At 42.3% G+C, this 18254-nt stretch overlaps 1 protein-coding gene across 3 annotated transcripts in view; it reads right to left on the reverse strand.

Moving 5' to 3' along the window:
• GMPS (guanine monophosphate synthase) overlaps positions 1–3388 on the reverse strand; it is a 79098-nt gene extending 75710 nt beyond the window's left edge. The window contains exon 1 of one of the 3 annotated variants that reach the window (XM_019440202.2): positions 3314–3388. In XM_019440202.2, coding sequence (XP_019295747.1) covers positions 3314–3358 — 45 coding nt within the window. In that variant the 5' untranslated portion in view covers positions 3359–3388. Of the gene's footprint in view, positions 1–1587; positions 1722–1773; positions 2184–3313 lie in introns of those variants that run through there. The other 2 variants (XM_019440196.2, XM_019440206.2) reach the window with 2 other exon arrangements.
• Between the last annotated feature and the right edge of the window lie 14866 nt (positions 3389–18254).

The following is an 18254-nucleotide window of genomic DNA, read 5'->3' on the forward strand; positions in this document are numbered from 1 at the left end:
CAAATACATCAAATTGATCAAGACTCTTTAAAATGCAAGTTAAACCAAAGTGTCAACTAGAAAAAAAGTTTATGTTCCATACTCCTGAGACAAATAAATTTGAAACTGAATCTTTAACTTCCTGCTGCCAGTTAATTTCTGAAAATACTCTTATACCACTACATATTTTTCAAAGTCTGTAAATTAGGTTTCAGTTCTGTTGGTACAGTCATTTCTTCTATGAGCACAAAGCTAAGTTATAAGTCTCAAAAGAGAGAAGAAAAATGCTTTGCAAATGTACAGAGTGTAAAGAGCTGTACAATGAGGTTTACATTCGCTTCTGAGGTCTGAAACTACTTCAGGGTCTTCATTTACCTTCATAATCCTGAGACAAGAGCTTCACGGAGTCTAAGCATCAGTTTCCTCGGTTTAAAAGCGCATATCGCTACCTTACTATCTCTTCTCATTTGCTCAACAATTAGTTTTTGAATGTTTACGAGGAACTAAGCAATCATTAGCAAAAAAGGACCTACTAGCAAGTGACACTTAGGCAGCACCTTGGAAACAGAATACCATGAGTAAGGCACTACTATCTGACTTAGAACACCAATTCCCACCTGACTTTGAAAATCCCACACACCCGAATAAAATTTAAAGTAATTTCTCAAAGCGAGGCTCTAAACAGCATACAGGAGGTACATCTTGCTCAAGTTAATCCCAATTCAAAACTGCAGTTTCCCGCTGACAAAAACGACTTTGTAAGGGTCTGAAAGAACGCCAAGCCAACGAAAATTTTAACACAGAAGTGAAAGCAAAGGTGCTCAATTTCAGAAGCGAGACGGACGAAGAGGTCTAAAGAAAAAAGTGAGTTGGAGGTGACGAGAAGCGCAGCGGCGGCCCAAACGTGCTCTCCCCACACCGAGTTAGCAACTTTTCCAGCACGCCGGGATTCCCCACTTCCCCAGCCCTCGGCGGTGGCGGCCGCGGCTCGCGTCCCGGAGAGGGATCCGCACCGCGGGGAGGGGGATCCACCGCCAACAAACGAGTAAAAGCAGCCAGCGACTGGGGGCGGGGTTAGACCCACGCTCCTGCCCTCGGAGAATGGGGGGGGGGGAGGGCAGCGGAGTGAGGGGCCATGGGCCCTGACCAGGGACTGACCTGGGGACCAGGACCGGAGAAGGGGAGAAGCGAGGGGAGCCGCAGTCACGCGGCCTCGCCGCCGCGGACCCCAAGGCCGGCGTTAGGGTGCGGGGAGGGCCCCACCGAAGGCAGGCGGGAAATGGGGTGGCGGGAAGACGGGAGGCCGGCACGGCTCGAAAGCCGCACGCGAGGCCCCGACCCTGCCCTGCCTTCGGCGGGTCCCCGGAGGTCCACAAAAGGCCCCCAGCCTCTCGAAGGGACGAGGGTGAGGGCTGAGGAAGCAAACACGCACAACCCGCTGGCCTCCCTACCTCCACCCTCCGGCCGCGCTCCCCGGGCTCCGAGCCCCACAGCGGCGCGGGGGAGGCGGGGGCCAGCGGCGCGGCCGCGGGGAGCTGACGCCCTCCCCGACGCCCGAAGACCGGCGGCCGCAGGAACCCCGACACGCAGACAAAATCAACAAAGCACCTGCCGCTCCCGAGGAGAAAACATGCCACAGGCCCCGACCAAGGACTCTCCGACGCGCAGCTGCCCGGGCCGCAGGGCTGCGCTGACGGGCTGGGGGGAGGGGGGGTCGAGCGGTGGTTCCCCGGCCCCGGAGCCTCGCCTGCGCCCGGAAGCGGTGAGGCAGGGACCCCCACGCGAAAGACTGACCTTGGAGTCTCCGTTGCACAGAGCCATCGGGGCTGGGGCCGCGGCAGCGGTGGCCACACTATGAGACGGGGCGGTAGAGGGCTGGCGGGGTCGACGCCGCGGGCCGGGGCTTGAGAAGGAGGCCTGGTCTAGAAGCCGGCGGGCGCCGAGAGGAGCTGGCCGACTGCGAGGCGCCGAATCGAGCAGCAGCCGCGGAACGCGGGCCCCAGCGCCGCGGGAGAGGAGACCAGCAGCGCGCACGCTGCCCCCGCCTCCTGCTTCCGCCCCGGCCGGCCACTGGGAGGAGCCAGAGCCCGTTTGGCTAGGCAGCCAAACCGCGGACACCCCGCAGCTGCCGCCACGGCCAAACAAGCCCGCCTCGGAAGGAGGGGCCTTCGGGGCCCGGCCCCGCCCCCAGGCCCGTTCGCGCCGCCGAGGCCCGCCCCCGGGAAAAGAAAACCGCCGCTTCTCCGGCCTGCCCGCCCGAGGGAAGAAGTGCCCGCGGCGTCTGGCCCCGCCTCCGCCGCCAAAGTCCGCCCCATTTAGGAACCTGCCCCGCCTCCCCCTCCCCTGGCCTGCCCTTGGGAGGAGGAGCCCGCAGCTAACAGCCCGGCTCCGCCCTTCCCGCCCCCGCACCGGGCAACGGGCCGCGGGAGGAGGGGCCCTTGGCGGGCGGCCCCACCTTCGCCCCCAAGGCCCACCTCCGAGAAAACCCTAAGCCTCGGAGAGCTTGTTGTAGGCCTGCCTGCCGGCATCCTTTAACCACTGTGAGAGGCTGGGGGCGCGGACTAAGAAGCCTCCCGAGGGCTGGGTCCCTGGGGGAGCTCTTAGCCGTTTTCGCGGCCGCATCTCAAGTTGAGGGACGTTGAAGAGGCCAAGGCTACTATGAAGAGTTTTGTGGTAACATCTCCAGAGACATCAAAGCGAGACTTGCTCACATAGGGTCCCAAAAGTTCTACAACGGGTGCAGATTTTCAAAAGGAAGAGGTTTGGGAGCGGCAATCCGGTGGGATGGTGGGCCAGGGAACTGGCCGCGAAGTTCTGTTTGCACAGCCTCCAATGTTTTTATTTATTCTGGGGAGGGGGCTACAGTCCTTCCAGCTACTCCTTAGCACCCATCAAGATGAGTTGTTTAAATTTGGTCACCTGGGAGCCTAAATCGGGGTTGGAGAATAAGTAACACTTGGAACAGCTTCCAGATTAACAAAGCCTTCTAACAAATATTCAATTATTACAATACAGCCATTTGCTGAGCTCATGCTATGTGTCAGGCTCTAGTCCAGGTGTCAAGGAGCCTGAATAAGACAACCCGGATTTACGAAACCTCCATTTTATTCTAACCAATTCCGCGAAAGTACTGAGGTCGGGTTTATGTTCTTATACACTTTTTACTAATAAAAAAAAAAAAAATGAGGCTCGGTGAGATAATGTTCGTCTCTGCCTCTCATTATAGGAGGTAAGGGGTACCTGATCTGGGAAAGGATAGACGGTTTATTAGTTTCAGGAACAAAAGGCCCCAAATCTTATCAGGCCTTGGAGTCAACGAAAGTATTTCACTTACCCTTTTTTGAGTTGAAAAATGGATACTTGAACTTTCTAAAGCCATGGATACTGGGCTGTCTTGGTAGGTCTGTATGAACCTACGGTGTAGTAAGAGGACGGTGTAGTAACCAATAGGAAGGACTCAGTTGCATCAATATTGACCCAGAATGGAATGGAATGTAATATGATGTGCCAGTATTAAGGATTGGCTAAAGCCCATCTATACTAGATAATGCCTATTTTCAATATGTTCTGATGGTCACCTGTGTTTATGGCTAAGCATATCAGCATGTACCACAATCCTTAAATCTTAAGGTCCTCTGCAACTTTTGACTTGACCCCTCCCTTTTTCTTGAAACTGGATTTCTCTTATAGACACACCATTAGAGGTGTCTTTTCACCTGTAAAATTGTTCTTGGTCACTTTTTTTTTTTTTTTTAAGGATAGCTCATGCTCTTTTGGTCACCTTTTCCTGCCCCTCTTCCTATATCTTCCTACAGGAGAAGGCTTCAGTGTTGCTTTTCTTCAATATTTCCATTCCTAACCCTCTTCTCATCTTAACTTTTCACCTTGTTTCTCTGGGGTTTTTAAAAATATAAATTCGTTTTAAAATATCTTTTAATAGGCCCTATAACAGCTCTCTCTTCCGAGCTCCAGATCCATATTACCCTGTAAATCCCTAGTTAGATGTTCAATGGCATTTTGGGCCCCAAAATCAACAATTCCAAAACGAAACTTCCCAAATGTCTGTGCCCAATCTCACTGGAACTATGATATTAGAGGGAAAACATTCAGTCTTTCACCCATAAGTTGTAGGTTTTTCATAGATAGCCTTCACCAAGTTGAGGAGGTTCCCCTCTGTTCCTGTTTTGCTGAGAGTTTTGATCAGGAATGGATGTTGTCAAATGCTTTTTCTGTGTCTGTTGAGATTATTGTATGCCTTTTTTTCAGTTTATGTGGTAAATTACATGGATGAGCTGATTTGTAAATGTCAAACCAGCCCTATATTCTTGGGACAAGTTTGAAGGAATCATGATATATTTTCCTTTTTATGTATTGGATTTGTTAAATCTTGATTTCAAATTTTTGTATCTATTTTAAAGAAGAATATTAGCTTGTAGCTTTCTTTTAATGTCTTTGGATTTGGTATCAGGGTAATGCTGGCCTCAGAGAATAAGGTTGAAAGTTTGTGTAGAATTTTATTTATTTTTTAATTTTTTTTTTAGCATTCATTTTTGAGAGACAGAGAGAAATGGAGTGTGAGTGGGGAAGGGGCAGAGAGAGAGGGAGACACAGAATCTGAAGCAGGCTCCAGGCTCTGAGCTGTCAGCACAGAGCCCAACACAGGGCTTGAACTCAGATCATGACCTCAGCTGAAGTCAGACTCTTAACCCACTGAGCCACCCAGGCACCCCGAGTTTATTTGTTTATTTTGAGAGAGACAGAGACAATGCAAGCAGGGAATGGCAGAGAGAATCCCAAGCAGCCTCCACACTGTCAGTGTGAAACCAGATGCCATTTGAATCCTGAACCATGAGATCATGACCTGAGCTGAAACCAAGAGTTAGACACTTAACCGACTGAGCCACGCAGGCACTCCCTGAAATTTTACATAGAATTATTATTTCTAAAAGAGTTGGTGTGGAATTCATTTTATTTCTTTCTTACATGTTTGGTAGAATTCACCAATAAGGCCATCTGAGCCTGAAGTTTTCTTGGTAGTAAGGTTTTTAACTACCAAGTAAAATTTTAAAAAGACATAGGGCTGTTCAGGTTATTTTTTCTTGATTGGTCTTTGGCATTTTGTGTTTTTCAAGGAATTTGTCAGTTTTGTCTAAGTTGTCAAATTCATAGGCAAAGTGTTATTTGCAATATTCTCTTATTATCCTTTTAATATCTAGACTCTGTAGTGATGTCAAATTTCTCATTCCTGATACTGGTAATTTTGTTTTCTGCTTTTCCTCAGTCTGGTTAGATAGCAGTTTACCAATTTTATTAATCCTCTCGAAGAACAGCTCTTAGGTTTATTGTCTTTCTGCTTTCTATTTCATTGATTTCCACTTTAATCTTTATTATTTCCTTTCTTCTTCTTACTTTGTGTTTAGTTTGCTCTTTTCCTATTTTACTAAGTTGGAATCTGAGATCATCAATTTGAGATCTTTCCTTTTTCTTTCTTTTTTCTTCTAACTTTCTAATATATTTAGCTCTATGTCTCTTCCGAAGAACTGCTCTACTGATATCCCACAAAATCTTATATATGATATTTTAATTTTCATTTGGTTCTAAATAGTGTCTAATTTCTCTTTTGATTTCTTCTTTGACCCATGGCTTATCTAAAAGCCTGTTATTCCATTTCCAAACATTAGAGGATTTTTCAGAGATCTGTTATTGGTTTCTAAGTTAATTCCATTGTGGTCAGAGAATATATTTTGTAATATATTTTGTATGATTTGAATCCTTTTAAATTTATTGAGGTTTGTTTTATGGCTTAGAATATAGTCTATCTTGGTGAATGTTCTCTGTGTACTTGAAAAGAATGTGTATTCTGCTGTTGTCATGTAGAGTGTCCTATAAATGGCAAATAGGTCAAGCTGTTTGATAGTCTTGCTCAAGACTATCAAATTATTTTTTTAAGTTTATTTATTTATTTTTAGATAGAGAGCACAAGCAGGGAAGGGGCAGAGAGAGAGGAGAGAGAGAATACCAAACAGGCTCCAGACTGTCAGCGTAGAGCCCAATGCGGGGCTTAAATTCACGAACTGCAAGATTATGACCTGAGCTGAAACCAAGTGTCATACACTTCACTGACTGAGCCACCCAGGCGCACCAAGACTATTATCTTCTTGATTTTCTATTTGTTCTATCAGTTATTGAGAGAGGAGTTCTAAAATCTCCAATTATACTTGTGATTTTTATCAACTTCTTATAGTTGCATCAGTTTTTGCTTCATGTATTTTGAAACTCTGTTGTTAGGGTCATAAATGTTTAAATTGTTATTGACCACTTTATCATTATGAAATAACGTTCTTTATCCCTGGTAATATTCTTTACTCTGACATTTACTTGTTCCAATATTAAAATAGCATGCCTGGGGTGCCTGGCTGGCTCAGTCAGAATGAGACTCTTGATCTCAGGGTTGTGAGTTCAAGCCCCATATTGGGCCTAGAGCTTACCTAAAAAACAAATTAAAAAAAAAATACAATTAAACAGCATGCCTGCTTTCTTGACTCATTGTTGACATGGTATCTTTTGCAACTCTTTAACCTGTTTTTGTATTTATGTTTAAAGTGTTTCTTATGGGCAGCAAATAATTGGGTCTGACTTTTATTGTCTGATCTGCTCATTTCTTTTCTTTGGAGTATTTAGATCATTCACACTTTACATGATTATTAATTAATACAGTTATATCTATAATTTAGAGATTATCAAGGCAGTAGCTGGGGAAACTGAAGGCTCATCTCTTTTGTTTCTTGTCTCTCACGGGTCACTGTCCTTTGATGCTTGATATCCAGTATTTTGAAACCATTGCTTCATATATTTTGTCTGAATTGTTGTTGTTGTTGCTGTTGTTGTTCCAGCTGGAGAGTAAATCCAGTTCCTGTTCCTCTATCTTTGCTGGAAGGGAAGTCTAAAAACCTCTTTTAATGAGTAATTGAAGCATTGAAGCATCTGAAACCTACAAGACCTTCACCTGTCTCATACATAATTTTGTCCAGCTGGGGGGTGGGGGGGAGGGGGGGGGGGGGGGGGGGTGGGTGGACAACTTAGGCAACATAAACGAGTGATCCTAATACTTACAAATGTAATTTTGTGGTTTCTGGAGCCATTTTTTTAGCTAATAACATTTGATAAAATCCACAGATAGAAATTTTACATGACTTTTCAGATTTGGCAAGTATCGTATCATAAAATACTTATTTCAGGTACAATCCAAGGTCATTTCATCTTTCAAAATGTAAGATATTTTAAACCTCCCATTAAAAAAAATTAACTTTTAGGGGCACATGCGTGGCTCAGTCAGTTGAGAGTCTGACTTCAGTTCAGGTCATGATCTCATAGTTTGTGAGTTTGAGCCACGCATGGGGCTCACGGCTGTCAGCCTGCTCCACATTCTCTATCCCCCTCTCTCTCTGCCCCTCCTCTGCTCACATGCACACTCTTTCTCAAAAATAAATATTTAATAAATAAATAAATAAAAATTAAATGATTAACTTTTAAACTAATGAAAAATATTAGATGCCAACTTAAAATGTGGAAGGAAGTACATTGTTTTTCAAAATCCTTTTAGGGTGGAATGTGAGGGGTTTTTTTTATTGAAGACAACTATTCTAAAATGATTTTTTACTTTAATTTGTTTTAATTTTTTAAAATTTTGAGATAGAGTGAGAGAAGGGGAGGGGCAGAGAGAGAGAAAGAGAGAGAATCACAAGCAGGCTCCACACCATCATTGCAGAGCCCGATGTGGGGCTCAAACTCACAAATCATGAGATCACGACCTCAGCCAAAATCAAGAGTTAGACATTCAACGGACTGAGCCACTCAGATGCTCCAACTGTTCTAAAGTGATTTTTAATCATATATCCCTTGCTCAGAATCTTCTTAATAGTTCACCATTGCTCTCAGGATAAACTTAAAACTTCTAACATTATTTTGTCCTTGGAGACTTGGCTAGCCCCTGTTTACTGTATCCTGCTCTCTTACCAATGCCACCTCACTCTACTCTAGCCATATTAAACTGCTTTAGTTCCTTAAACAAGACATGTTCTCTCTTGACTCAGGCCTTTTGCGCATAAATATCTTCTGTCTAGAATATTTCTGTTCCCCTCCCAAAACTATGAAGGCTTGGGTTAGATGTCTCTTCCTTTTTTGTGCTCTCATATCCCTTTCATTAGTACTCACCACCCTCTACTGTATTTACTTGTCTCTGTGCACAGAAAAAACCTGGAAGCAGTATCCACCAGTAGCAACAAGCAAATCTAGCCACTAGATAGCGGTTTCTAAATACTATTCTCCCACAAGAACCAGGTCTTCTTGGAGAAAAGGTTAATTTAGGATCAAAGCAGGGACAGGATGACCAGGAACATCTTTTTTGTGTCAGGAAGTGAGGAAGTGTTCAGAGAATAATGGGGACATGTCAGTTTGGGGGAAGTCAGTTTGAAAGGACTTTGCTAGCCAAATCTGAGACAATGTATCAAAATAGTGACAGTAGGGGCGCCTGGGTGTCTCAGTCGGTTAAGCGTCCGACTTCAGCTCAGGTCACAATCTCACGGTCCGTGAGTTCGAGCCCCGCATCGGGCTCTGGGCTGATGGCTCAGAGCCTGGAGCCTGCTTCCGATTCTGTGTCTCCCCTCTCTCTGCCCCTCCCCCGTTCATGCTCTGTCTCTCTCTGTCTCAAAAATAAATAAACGTTAAAACAAAAATTTTAAAAAAAAATAGTGACAGTAAACAAATTATACCCATTGATTAAATTATGAGCCCATCAGTCTCTGATGATATAAATAAACGAATGATTAAATAGAAAACCTTGTAATAAATAGAATGTCAACTAATAAAACTCAAAAGAATAATTGAATTATAAAGTTATTTTGCAACCCTCATAGAAATAATAAATTCAGTCAAGAAACATCAGTGGATGGTAAAACTTATGGATGAAAGATGGGTCACAAACAGGTTTTATTTACATTGTCTCAAAGTAGATCTCTACAAAATAATAATTATACAGGAAAAAAGAGTAACTTTATTATGGAGAAAACTGAAGGCACATCCTTTCTCAAGTGATCAAAGTTAACATCAATGGTAGTGGAACAAATGGACATCATAACCCAACTGTTAGTAAACATCAGGCAAACCCAAATATAGGTACATTCCACAAAATAACGGGTCTACAAGTGTTCCAGTTATCTAATGGCTTGCAACAAACACCCGAAAACCTGGTGGTTTAAAACAACACTACTTTGCTACAATTTGAACAAGGTTCAGCAGGGACAACTCTTCTCCATCCTAAGGTATCAGCTGATACAGCCCAGAGCCTGGCTCCACTAGGCCTTAGCTAGTGTGGCTCAAAGGCTGGGAGCTAGAATCACATGAAGACTTTTGCACACTCACATCTATGACACCTGATCTCGAAGATTCAAACAGCTGAGGCCTGGAATGGCTGCAGCCCATCTGAAATCTCTACCTCTCTATGGTCTCTTCATCACCACAGCCTCAGAGTAACTGGATTTCCTATACATGACCTCAGGACTTCCCAGGGAATGTGTGTATGTATCTGTGTGTGAAAGAGAGCCAAATAGAAGGTTATATGGCTTTTTCTACCCCAGCCTCATAAGTGACACAGGTCTACTTCTATTCATGGACTGAGGCACAGAGTTTGTCTGGATTAAGAGACAGAGCTCTAGAAGAACATGGGGAACTGGAAATGTGGGGCAATGCTGGGAAAAAATACAGTTAGCCCAATAATCTTAGAACATGAAGGTCAAGGGAGGGCTGAAGAACTGTTCTAGATTGGAGAAGAGAGCTGAGTAAATACATGCTCCTGGATTGAGTCCTCTTGCTATAAAGGATATAATGGGATAATTGGCAAAACTTGAATGCCCTCTGTAAGGGAAGGGCAAATGGGAGCTCTTTGTACTGTTATTGCAACTTTGCTATAAGTTTGAGAATACTGTAAAATTTTAAAAGATAATATACACTATAAAAGCTCCTTAAAAAAAAATCTTGCAGTTAATCCTTTCTTGAAGGAATGACTATATAATAAAAATAACCACCCATGTATGATACATTCATATGTTTAAATATCATTAAAGCAGACCATTGGATATTATTATCATAATTATATTTTTATTGATTATCCCTGCTGTGCCCTCTGTCCCACTGTGCTCTTAGATTTTAGTCTCCTTCTCTTGCAGCTAAACTGACATCCTGCTGGGAGGAACTGATTCAGCCAGATCCTGTCCCGTCTCCACAGCTAGGAGATAGAGGGGTACAACTTCTATAAGTAAAATCATACAGTATTTGTCTTTTTATGACTGGCTTATTTCACTTACCATAATGTCCTCAAGTTTTATCCATATTGTAACATGGGACAGGATTTCCTTCCTTTTTAAGGCCAAATAATATTCTATTGTGTGTATGTATATACCACATTTTATATATCCATTCATCTGCCAGTGGACATTGGGTGGCTTCTACCTGTTGGCTGTTGTGAATAATATTGCTATTGGAGCATTTGTGTATTAAAAACAAAAAATAGGGGTGTCCGGGTGGCTCAGTCGGTTAAGCATCCAACTTCGACTCAGGTCATGATCCCACAGCCTGTGGGTTCGAGCCCTGCTTTGGGCTCTATGCCGACCGCTCAGACCCTGGAGCCTGCTTCGGACTCTGTGTCTCCCTCACTCTCTGCCCCTGCCCCACTTGTGCTCCGTCTCTCTCTGTCTCTTTCTCTCTCTCTCAGAAGTAAATAAATAATAAAAAAATTAAATATATATATATATAAGAATGAAAGAAGTAACCATAAAATAGCTTGCAGTGAGGATGAAGAAAATGAAGTCCTCCAGGTTTTGAAAGGCAGTATGCTATGTTTTTATGCAAGTAATGCTAACACTTTCCATGGAATTTTTACCTTAAGACTTGATAAGCTGTTTTCCTATATTAAAACCACTTATCTTGGGGCACCTGGTTGCTCAGTTGGTTAAGCATCTGACTTCGGCTCAGGTCATGATCTTGCAGTCCGTGAGTTCGAGCCCCGCGTCGGGCTCTGTGCTGACAGCTCGGAGCCTGGAGCCTGTTTCAGATTCTGTGTCTCCCTCTCTCTCTGCCCCTTCCCAGCTCTCTCTCTTTCTCTCTCAAAAATAAATAAGCATTAAAAATTTTTTTTAAAAATCACTTATCTTCACATAATGTGCACGAATTTAGTATTCTGGCAATAGGCATCATAATACTTATACAAATACAGGGCGTTCTACTTGTAACCAATAATTTGATGATTTTTTAAATTTTTTTAATGTTTATTTTTAAGAAAGAGAGAGACAGAGTGCAAGTGCGGAAGGGGCAGAGAGGGAGACACACAGTCTGAAGCAGATTCCAGGTTCTGAGCTGTTAGCACAGAGCCCGACTTGGGGCTCGAACCCACAAACCATGAGATCATGACCTGAGCCCAAATAGGAAGCTCAGCTGACTGAGCCACCCAGGCGCCCCAATAGTTTGATGTTTTTATGTTTTTATTTCAACATCTTCCTAGTAATCAGCTCTTCATTCAGGGCCTCGGTTCAACCAAGATGCCACAAATCTGAGCTGAGTAGAAGAAAGCAGCATGACCCAACTTTACTTTGGGCCTGTTACAAGAATAGATACTTTTCCTGAAAAGAGAAACTTGACAAAGTTTGCCTTTCCATACCTACTTCTATTTTATCTAAGATGTCTTTCCCTATTGGTTGTGTGGCCCAACGTAAAATTCCACTAGTTGAAAAAGTAGGTAAGCAGTTAATTAGCATTTCAAAAGACTATAAAAAAATGCGAAGGTGTATCTTAAAGACTCCCAAGGGAATTTCAGGGTGGGACAAACATGGTTACCCAACATAGTACTCATGAATGTCCTTCTTTTCTCCACTTCCCAACCTCCCCCTCACACATTTTTACCTCTTTCTCCAGCTTTCTCCACCTCTTAGCCACTTAAAATCAGCTTAACTTACATAGAATTAAATAATTTATATGAAAGCACTTTAAAATGATAAAAGACGATACAAACTATTAGTTACTTTCAGAATATAGTTCCATGACTAGCACATTGTGAGTACCCAAAACAGTAAAACCTTGGATTGCGAGTAACTTGCTCTGGAAGTATGCTGCAAGGCAAGCAAACATTTCTTGTAAATTAAAAAAATTTATTCATTTATTCACTTTTGACAGAGAGGGCATGGGGAGGGACAGAGAGAGAAAGAGAGAATCCCAAGCAGCCTCCTCGCTGACAGCAGAGAGTCCCATGCGGGGCTCAAACTCACAAACCCTGAGATCGTGACCTGAGCCAAAGTCAGCCGCTTAATGGACTGAACCCCAAGATGCCCCCATTTCTAATAAATTTTAACTTGATAAAGGAACGGTGTCTTGTAATACAAGTAGTATGTGATACTGAACATCACATGATCACAACTGAGCCAATGGTTCTTGAAATCTGCTTTTATATACAAGTGCTCCGAATTACAAGCATGTTTCCAGAATGAATTATGCTCCCAAACCAACACGTTTACTGTATATGATTGTGGAATCATTTACGAAAGCATTATGTACTCTGTCATTTTAAAAATCATGTACATTAAAATATGGCAAGATATGGGGAAATTTTTATAGCAAAATAACAGGCATAGTAATCTCTAAAACATTATTGAAATTAAGACAAACATCAAGACCCCAATCACGAAAGGGGGAGATCAATTTTAAAAATTAGTCACTACAAATAGTTAATAAACATAATATGCTACTTAAAATATTTTGGTATCATTTTCCCAGTCTTCTGAAAATCCCATAAAATAACACAAGAAAAAAATTTAGAAGTAAAACATGGCAATATTGGAAAACCAGGTAGGATGTCATAAGCAGGAAAAAAAATTGCTGATTGGAGTGCAAAATGGCACAACCACTTTAGAAAACATACTGGTAGTTTCCTATAAAGTTAAATATACACATATTATACAACTCAGCAATCCTATTCTCGGTAATTGCCCAAGAGAAATGAAAACTTATGTTTACACAAAAACCTGTGCACAGTGTTTATAGTGACTTTATTCATAATTGCCCAAAGTGGAAATAGTCCAAATGTCCCTGAACTGGTGAATGGATAATAAACACATGCTGTCATATCCATACAGTGAAATACTACTCAGCTAAAACAAAAAAAGGGGGTGAGGAGAGGGGAGAACTGTCAATACAGGTGACAACATAGATGAATGTGTTTTGCTAACTTGAAGAGGCCAGACTCAAAAGGCTACATATTGAATGATTCCATTTATATGACATTTTAGAAAAGCAAAACTATAGTGAGAGAAAACAGATCAGTGGGGGCTGAGGGATGGGTGGAGAGATTTCCCTCAAAAGAGCACAAAGGACTTTTTGGACTGGTGAAACTATTCCATATTTTGATTGTGGCGGTGGTTATATAACTATTTGTCAAAATAGTTTATATTTATCAAAACTTACAGAACTGTAAAGTAAAATTTTACCGTATATAAATTAGACCATGGTAAACCCGATTCTACCTTCCCTCCCCACCTCCCTGCAAAACAAACAAACAAACAAACAAAACCAAAAAAAAAAAAAAACCCAAGCAATGAAAAAATTCTGAGGGATGTATAGAAGACATAATTCAGATGGCAGTGAGCTGGGAAACAAGTCAAGAGATCTGCAACCACACATAAGTATGGGAAGGAACCACTAGATGGTGGTGTTCATTTTTCTATCAGAGCCCAGGAGAGACTTGAAGCTCGAAGATCACAGGCCTGTCATTGGAGCCGTTGTTTGGAAAATTTCCTGTAATCCATAGCTATAACTCCTTGTGTCTGGCCTTGACTTGCATTGGTTTCTGTGTGTTTGCTAAGCCATTTCTCCGAGCCTTCCACTGATTCCGGGGGGCCATCGATATCTTTCCAGTAAAACTCTCTCTCTGCTTTTGTTTTTGTTTTTTGAAACAAACTGAAGAGCACAACGAATAACAGCTGTTAACCAATGCATTTTTTGCCTGTTTTTCTTCATTACAGAGAATTTTGAATATGTACAGAATAAATAGAACGGTAAAATGATCCCCCAATAAACCCATCAGCTTTAAGAGTCATCTTAAAGAGTAAAGAGTCATCTTAAAGAGTCAGCTTTAAGAGTAATCTGCTGCTCTTAATTCATCAAATTTCCAACCATCCCAATCCCCGTGCAAATAATTTTCTACAATCATTTTTAATGAGATAAAATTTACATATTTTAAAATAGACTTATTTTTAAAAAATGTTTAATGTTTATTTTTGAGAGAGAGTGTGTGTGTGTGTGTGTGTGTGTGTGTGAGCCAGGGGAGGGGCAGAAAGAGGGAGACACGGAATCTGAAGCAGGTTCCAGGCTCTGAGCTGTCAGCAGAGAGCCTGACACGGGGCTTGAACTCACAAACTGGGAGATCATGACCTGAGTGGAAGTTGGACGCTTAACTGACTGAGCCACCCAGGCACCCCCAAAATAGACTTACTTTTAAAAGCAGTTTTAGGTTCGTTGCAAAATTAAGGAGAAAGTACAGAGATTTCCCGTATACACCTGTCCCCACTCATGCATAGCCTCCACACTCCTCCCCCACCCCATTAACAACATCCCCCACCAAACTGGTTCATTTGTTATAACTGATGAACCTGCATTGAATTTCATTTTCACCCTGCCGAGGTCCAGCCCCAGCAGGTCCAGGGGTTCCCGAAGGAAGAACAGCGTCGGTGAAAAAAAAAAAATGGACACAGACAACAGCAGTGTGTTAGACTGGCCGCTTTATTGTAGCAAGCGTGGCATTATATTTGTTAGCAAATTCCTTGTAGTGTGCAGTTATCTATGTTTCTTGGCATTACCTAATTCTAAAAATGTTCCTTTGTGTAGTCACCCATTAGGGAACAACATAGTTATTTTCTTGTAACATTCCCTCCTACCCTTTCAAGGTCATCTAGCTCTCAGCACCTCAAGTGGAATGTCTTACAAGGACATGACTTCTAAATTGTTCCTTTGTGCCATTTGCGGTATGAGGGACAAAAGTATTCGCTTTGGTCTGGGGTGCCAGGAGGGAGCCAAGAGGGCACTGGGAACCCACGCCTTATGTGCTCCCAGAGAGACAATGTATACCTAGGAACTAATGAACCATTCTGTACCTTAACCCACCAGGTCCAGTTATCATCTGGAATGCCTCCTGGGGGCCAAGTGGGCCTAGGGGTTGGAGTAACTTGTATCCATAGATACATTCTTTTGTTGCCGGAGTGGGGGTTTTGAATCCATTATCCCCCTTCCTTGGCTGGGAAATATATGGGGCTATCCTTCCTTTAGGTAGAGGAGTCTATAGGGGGTGGCAAGGGCTGGATGTAGGGCCATAATTTCCCTGCGGAATCTTATTTCTTTCCCCAGTGGTTCTTTTCCCAGGGGGCCCGTCGTGGGCAATTCCCCAACCAACAAATCCCCAGGTACTTTCATTGGTAGGGGGGCTGCCCCGACCAACGCTAAGGCCAAATTACATAAAAGCAGGAGTACAAGAAACTTCACTGTTGAGCCGCCCTGCAGTCCCCATCCGTCCACCGCCCGGGCCCTGCCATCAGGCTGGTTGGATAGCTCGGCTTCCAGCATCACCCAAAGTTCATAGTTTACATCAGGGCTGACTCTTGGGGTGTACTTCCATGGGTGTGGACAAATATTTACTTTATGTAACCACCATTATAGTATACAGAGCAGCTTCACTCCCCTAAAGATCCTCTATGTTCTACAACCTATTCATCCCTTCCTTACCTTAAGCCCTGCCAAAGTGCACAAATTTTAACTGTACACTTCCAATTTTTCTTTGAAGGACTTGGTTTAGAAATTCCCAATAGCATAGAGCAAAAAGAAAAAAAAAATTTTTGAGAGAAAACTTAAGAGGTAAATCCAGTCAACAAATGAAAAGTTTACTAGGATTTTCAGGAATTAATAAAGAGGAAAAAAAGAATGGAAAAACTGAACATATTTTGAAAGACAATTTCCCTTAATTCAAGAAAGATTTGGAACTTTATTCAAAGGCCTAAAAAGTATTTATTAAGATTAATAGGGGCGCCTGGGTGGCTCAGTCGGTTAAGCGTCCGACTTCAGCTCAGGTCACGATCTCGAGGTCCGCGAGTTCGAGCCCCGCGTCGGGCTCTGGGCTGACGGCTCAGAGCCTGGAGCCTGCTTCCGATTCTGTGTCTTCCTCTGTCTCTGCCCCTCCCCCGTTCACACTCTGTCTCTCTCTGTCTCAAAAATAAATAAACGTTAAAAAAAATAAAAAATAAACAAAATTAAAAAAAAAGATTAATAGAAAAACATACATGCACATACCTTCATACATCATGGTGAAAATTCTGAACTCTAAGAAAAAGGAAATTCCACAAACTTCCAAATGGAAAAATAGGATACCACGGTAGGGAAAAATAGGAATACATAGGCAGAGAGGGAAAAGATTAGGACCTGATGTCCCTGTGTGGGAAAAACACATATTTTGGCACAATGCTGCAAGTGTCTGACCACAGCAAACCCCCTCGGGCTTAAGGTTCCTCTTAAGCAAGTAACATACACCATCTACTCCCCCTCAGGTTTCCCTCAGGAATTTGACAACAGACCTAAGTATGGCCATAGACCACCCCTCATACAAAGGAAACGAGCCACTCAGGAATGGACAAACCAGCGCCTAAAGTTGTCCAGCCAATGAGGGAGGACCTCGGAAGGAACAAAGGGGAAGGGAAGAGGGGGGACGACCAGAACCTTATAAAACAAGGACCCTTGTCTATTGTCGGTCGGCATTCACTTTCCAGTGTCCCCTCTCTGTAAAGAGAGCTTTCCTACTATTCTTTCAAATCTTCTACTCTAATAAACTTTTGCCTACTATTCATTTTGTGTCCACCTCTTCATTCTTCCAAGTGGCAAGTCAATGAATCCTGGGTCCTGAGGTAAAAAATCTTGCAACAATACCAGAAAAGGAACAAAAACTGTGTTGATATTAACTAACAATAAAATAATATGAAAACATTTTTTGATGTAATTTATACCTTATTTTTGAGAGATTCAGCCTCAGACCACAGAAAAAATAAATGAAATTTTTAAAAATGTATACATATATAATAAATGTGAACGTATGCTTTTATCATTAAAAAAATACAAATTAAAATAACACCACATTTTTGTACCTGTCATATTGGTGAAGGCTGAAAATTTGATATATAAAGGGTTAATGAGGGAGTGCCTGGGTGGCTCAATCAATTAAGTCTCTGACTCTTGGTTTCAGCTCAGGTCAGGATCTCACAGTTAGTCAGTTCGAGCCCCAGCATTGGGCTCTGCACTGAAAGCATGGAGCCTGCTTGGCATTTCTTTCTCCCTTTCTCTTTGCCCTCCCAGCTTGCTCTCTCTCTCTCTCAAAAAATAAATAAACATTAAAAAATTTAATTAATAAAGGATTAATGAGGATAAGCAGATGGAACTAACCAAAGTTAAACAGTGTAAACTGGCAAAAAATTTTTGTAGGACTATTGACAATATTATCACATTTAATTTTTTAATTTTTTTTAATGTTTATTTTTGAGAGAGAGAGAGTGCAAGCAGGGGAGGGGCAGAGAGTGAGGGAGACACAGAATTTGAAGAAGGCTCCAGGCTCTGAGCTGTCAGCACAGAGCTTCACCTGGGGTTTGAACTCAAAAACTGTGAGATCATGACCTGAGCCAAAGTCAGATGCTTAACTGACTGAACCACCCAGGTGCTCCTTTATCACATTTTAAAAATACATTTTCACCCAGAAATTTTACTTCTAAAATATATACATATATGTGTATATATTATTATCGTACTGTGTGTAAATGCTATATGTTAGATATATTATTATATTATACATATATATAAATAATTTGGAAGGGGATAGTGAAAACAAATCATCAAACTAGAAAGAATCTAAATAGACAGTATCATCAATTTGAGACTGGTTGGAAATTGTAACAAATCTATACAGTGGACTCTGATAGGACTAGAATGAACCCTGTGTTCACTCTCTGGTCATTCAAGCATGTGCAGTGGAGAAGGGCAAAGTCGGGAGTGGAGCAGTTGAAAGCAAGAAGGGACCGTGGCTACCATCAGGAGGTTTGTGTTGGGCAGTTTCACCAGCTTTACCAGAACACCCTGATGAGGGTAGACCAGGAAAAAGAATGACATTACCAGAAGTGAGTGAGCACTGAGCAATGAGTATGCAAAAA

The sequence above is a fragment of the Panthera pardus genome, unplaced genomic scaffold (genome assembly GCF_024362965.1).
Source record: "Panthera pardus isolate Hobbes unplaced genomic scaffold, ASM2436296v1 HiC_scaffold_16, whole genome shotgun sequence".
NCBI classification, from domain to species: Eukaryota; Metazoa; Chordata; class Mammalia; order Carnivora; family Felidae; genus Panthera; species Panthera pardus.